The sequence below is a fragment of the Sinocyclocheilus anshuiensis genome, unplaced genomic scaffold (assembly GCF_001515605.1).
Source record: "Sinocyclocheilus anshuiensis isolate Anshui unplaced genomic scaffold, SAMN03320099.WGS_v1.1 scaffold21, whole genome shotgun sequence".
Classification (NCBI taxonomy): domain Eukaryota; kingdom Metazoa; phylum Chordata; class Actinopteri; order Cypriniformes; family Cyprinidae; genus Sinocyclocheilus; species Sinocyclocheilus anshuiensis.
The window spans coordinates 482,772-488,460 of NW_015536472.1; the positions used below are offsets into that span (position 1 = coordinate 482,772).

The window sequence follows — 5,689 nt, forward strand, 5'->3', positions numbered from 1 at the left end:
TAAATATTGAGAAAATCATCTTTAAAGTTGTCCAAATGAAGTTCTTAGCAATGCATATTACTAATCAAAAATTAAGTTTTGATATATTTACGGTAGGAAATTTACAAAATATCTACAATAATATAAATACAATAATAAAAATATTTACTTATAATTTAATTGTTCATACTTATAGTTATATTTAATTATAATTATATTAATTAAAATTATTTTAAAATAAAAACAATCTAAAAATTTTAATCTTATGTGTATTATGATACCCAATAGGACTTAAAAAAAAAAAACATTAAAGGAAACATTAATTAGTAAAATCATAAAAAATGTAAAATTAAGATAATTTTAAAATCAAATCAAATGAAAATAAAACGCTATTTGAAGTATATTGTAAAAATCAAATAAATAATTTTAAAATACTTTATTGTGCTCAAATAGTTGATGAAAAGCTAATAATAACATAATAAAATTTTTAAATCAACATTAAATCGTAAAATAAACTACATAATTCTGAAATAAAAACAATCAAAATAAAACACATAAATAAATTAATAATTTTAACATAAAATAAAAATAAAACACTAAAAATTAAATAATAAAAATGTAAAAAAGTTGTACACTTTGAGTAGAATTCTAATTAAACATTACACAGCATCCAAAAGAAAAATCCTGAATTGAAATAAACTATTTATGTAACATAATAAAAATGTTAAATTAAAACAAATAATTTTAAAACAAAACAAATCAGAATAAAACACTAAAATTAATGATATCATAGTGTAAGATTTGAAATAAATAAAAACAGTCAAAATAAAACTAAAAATGAATTAAATCGTGAAAATGTCAAATTAACTAAATAAATACAAATTATATTGAATGCAAAATGGGTGATTCTTAATAGGATACAATAAAAATAAAGGAACTATTTATTTTAAAATACCTCTTTTTAAAAAGAGGACAATAACAAACAGTCAATTTTTCAATATTACTAATATGATTCCCTTTAACTGTACTCTAGTAAGACATTACTCCTATATAATTTGAGTAGAGTTCTAATAAACATACATAAACATGCATCTAATAAGAAAAATGCTGCATTTCATTCGTATGATTTTGTTTGAGCAGGAATAGATTTAGGGAACATGAATGCTTCTGCTCGTGTTCAAACACGTGTGACCTACATTGAGACTGGATCTGCGTCATGTATCGATGAATACAGTGAGTACAGTGAGTACAGTGAGTACGGGGCCGGCAGACTCTAATATCAGAGTCTCACAGTCCTTCATTAGTCAGGAATGATGAGGAAGAATCAGGCTTCTTTTGACAGGTTTTCTTCAAAGCCAAGACAAAGTACTCTCCTCATCTCCTTAAATATGAGTTATTACCATTAGATTTGATCTTTTTAATAAAATTCAAATTAATATATTAATTATAATATAAAAAAAAACAGGGAAAAATGCATTTAAACATTTTTAAATTCTTAATAATAAATAATAATATGTTTAATATAATATAAGCAAACATAATAAAAACACAAAAACCTGTAAAAATGTAATCATATTAAATGTGAAATTAATTTAAAAAACAATCTAGTATAAAAACATAGAAAACTAATTATATCATAACAAAAGTCAAAATGAATTTTAAAATTAAAAACCCTAAAAATAAAATTATTTTAAAACGAAAAATGAAAACAAAACACTACAAAATTAAAACAAAATGTAAAATTAGAAATAAATCATTTTAAAATTAAAATAAAACACTCAAAATGAATACAATCATAAAAATGTACATTTTAAATAATCATTTTAAAATTAAAATGAAACACTTACTTAAAATGAATAAAGTCATAAAATTAGAACAAATAAGTATAAAAACTAAAATAAATTAATAAATATGAAATATTTTTATGTTTAATTGCATGTCATCAGAACCGTCTTCAGAGAACCGTGAACATGCAAATGTGTTTTTAAATAATATATATTAAAAATTAAAATGATTTAAATATTAATGTAAAATCTCAGGGGGACTTCCTGAGTAAAAACTTATATATATATAATTTAATTTTAGTGTTTTATTTTCATTTTATGTTAAAATTATTCATTGATTTGTGTTTTATTTTAGAATTATGTAGTTTATTTTACAGTTTTATGATTTAATGTTTAGTCATTTGATTTTACATTTTTATTGTTATTATTAGCTTTTCATCAACTATTTGAGCGCAATAAAGTATTTTAAAATAATTTGTCAGATTTTTACAACATAATGGGGACTTCCTGAGTAAAAACTTATATATATATAATTTAATTTTAGTGTTTTATTTTCATTTTATGTTAACATTATTCATTGATTTGTGTTTTATTTTAGAATTATGGTTTATTTTACAGTTTTATGATTTAATGTTTAGTCATTTGATTTTACATTTTTATTGTTATTATTAGCTTTTCATCAACTATTTGAGCGCAATAAAGTATTTTAAAATAATTTGTCAGATTTTTACAACATAATTTAAATAGTGTTTTATTTTCTCTTGATTTGATTTTAGAATTATTTATTTGATTTCTACAATATAATTTAAATAGTGTTTTGTTTTCTCTTGTTATTAGTTTATCTTGAATTAGCACTGTTTGGTAAGTCAGCAATAATGATGATAAATCGCGTTTGTTTTGGCAGGTTTTCTTCAAGGCCAAGTCGAAGTTCTCTCCTGAGCTCCTGAAGTATAAGTGCGTGATTAAGCTGATATTTCTGTGTAGTCTCTGTGTAAAGCTGTCCCGTCATGCGCTGATGTTCTCGTGCGTCTGCAGGTGTCCTCTGAACCTGCTGTTCGTCGGCGTGAGCTTGCTGTTTCTGCTGGTCAATCTGACCTGTGCTCTGCTGGTGAAGATGAGCCACGCTCAGGTCAAGAGCGTCGTTCTGGTGCGCGTCGCCATCAACGACTCGCTCTTCGTCCTTGGTGCCGTCTCGCTCGCCGTCTGCCTCTACAAGATCGCCAAGATGTCGCTCGCCAGCATCTACCTGGAGGCCAAGGTGAGAGACACACCCATCACACGACACGCTTCAGATCTATTACACAGAAATCCTGTCTTCATTTACATTCGAGTTCCCCGAACTGGGTCGATGAGGAGCTAATCAAAATATAAAAATAGATCATAAAAATCTCAAATTAAAACAAACAATGGTATTTAATAATAATAATACAATAGCAACAGTTTAATTTTTTTTTATTAAATCATACAAATTTAATAATTATTTAATAGTAATAATAATAATATAATAGTAATTATTTTATTATAATAATTAAAAAAAAAAAAAACAACATACAAATGTAAAAGTAAAACAAATAATGTAATTATTATTATTATTATTAATAATAATAATAATGATATTACAATAGTTTGAATAAAAACAATAAAAATAAAACACAAAACTAAATCTTAAAATGTTAAATAAATTAAAAACAAACACAACACTTAATAAAAAATGTATTAAATCATAAAAATGTAAAATTATAACAAATAGTTGTATTTAATAATAATAATAATAATAATATAATAGCAATATTTTATTATAAAAATTGTAATAAAAACACTAAAAATAAAAACAATCATAAAAATGTAAAATGAAAATAATTAAAAACAAACAAAACATTTAAATGAATTATAATAAATTCAAACTAATTAAATAATTAACATGTAAAACTAAAAGAAATAGTTGTTTTTAATAATAATAATATAATTGTAATAATTTAGTTATAATTGTAATAAAAATAATAAAACACAAAAATGAATTACAACATACAAATGTAACATTAAAATAATTAAAAAACACAAATTTATAAAAATGTAAAATTAAAAAATTACTTTAAAATAAAAACATTCAAAATAAAATGCTTACTAAAAAATGATTAAATCATAAAAATGTTAAATTATCATAATTAAAAAACAAAATGAAACACCTACTAAAAGTTCAATTAAATCATAAAAAAACGAAAAATTAGCATGAATACATAATTAAAATATTTATTCAATTAAATTACAATAAAAATATAAAATGTAAATAATAAAATGTAAAACTAAATCATTTTAAAATAAAAATGCTAATAAAACACATATAATTAAAATGTAAAACTAAAAGAAATAGTTGCTTTTAATAATAATATAATTGTAATCATTTAGTTATAATTGTAAAACACTTACAAAAATGAATTACAACATACAAATGTAACATTAAAATAATAAAAAAAACACAAACACAAATTTATTAAATCATAAAAATGATTTAAAATAAAAACATTCAAAATACAACTTACTAAAAAATATTTAAAATAATTATTAAATTAAATTACAATAAAAATATAAAATATAAAATGTAAATAATAAAATGTAAAACAAATTCAAATTAAAACGCTTACTAAAAATAGGAAATATTTTACTTGTTTACTTGGATTCATGTTGCTATTGATGGTCATCAGAAAACCGTGAACACGTTGTTAAATTATTGAAATATTAAATTTCACTTCAAGCAAATGTAAACAATGTATATATAATAATGATAAAAAGTGGTTAATCTGAGAAAAAGTTAGTGAATGTGTGTTTAACCCCGTTGTTTCTCAGGGCACGTCGGTGTGTCAGGTGACGCTGATCGGGCTGATGGTGATTCTGCTGTACGCCTCGCGCGCCTGTTATAATCTAGTGGTTCTGGCTCTGAGCAACATCGAGAGCATAGACTCGTTCGATTACGACTGGTATAACGTGTCGGATCAGGTGCGCATCTCTCAGCTCATCATCTCCTGAGTCTCCGTGTAGAACAGAAATAACGCTGGTTTTCTGCAGGCGGATCTGCGCTCGAGTCTGGGAGACGCCGGTTACGTCGTGTTCGGCGTGATTCTGTTCGTCTGGGAGCTGCTGCCCACGTCTCTGGTGGTGTTCTTTTTCCGGGTGCGAAAACCGGCCCAGGACCGGGTGAGCTGGAGCGGATCGCATGAGTGTTTAAGAGCATGAAGAGCATCTGTTCCTCAGCTGATCTGACTGTAGAAGTGTGTTTGGTGTTTTCTAGAGCGGCTCGGCCATTCCCAGCCACGTCTTCTCAAACCGGCCGTATTTCTTCGACAATCCCAGACGCTACGACAGCGACGATGATTTATCCTGGGCTTCCCATCCGGTGACCACCTCAACCAGGTTAACCACCGCTGCTAACTAACACTACACACACTGAGAATGACATAAAACATCAGTATTAAAGGAAAAAACTTATATTAGAAATACTGCCTCGCAACCTAAATAAATTAGGTTCAGGCAATAAAATGACTAAAACGGAAATAACAATTAACTAAAGACAGAGAGAAATATAAAAAACAATTAAAAAGTAAATTCAAGTTATTAATAAATACAATAAAATGACTAAAACTGAAATAAAAATTAACTAAAGACAGATAGAAATATAAAAAACAATTAAAAAGTAAATTCAAGTTATTAATAAATCCAATAAAATGACTAAAACTGAAATAAAAATTTACTAAAGACAGATAGAAATATAAAAAACAATTAAAAGTAAATTAAAGTCATTAATAAATACAATAAAATGACTAAAACTGAAATAAAAATTAACTAAAGACAGATAGAAATATAAAAAACAATTAAAAGTAAATTAAAGTCATTAATAAATACAATAAAATGACTAAAACTGAAATAAAAAT

The 5,689-nt window shown here is 24.9% G+C and overlaps 1 protein-coding gene across 1 annotated transcript in view; it reads left to right on the forward strand.

Moving 5' to 3' along the window:
* The window catches only part of LOC107703026 (integral membrane protein GPR137B-like), a 9,970-nt gene that overhangs the window by 3,588 nt on the left and 693 nt on the right, over positions 1-5,689 (forward strand). Inside the window, exons 3-6 of the mRNA XM_016505550.1 lie at positions 2,799-3,021; positions 4,608-4,757; positions 4,827-4,955; positions 5,050-5,171. Of these exons, the coding sequence (XP_016361036.1) occupies positions 2,799-3,021; positions 4,608-4,757; positions 4,827-4,955; positions 5,050-5,171 (624 nt within the window). The remainder of the gene's footprint in view (positions 1-2,798; positions 3,022-4,607; positions 4,758-4,826; positions 4,956-5,049; positions 5,172-5,689) is intronic.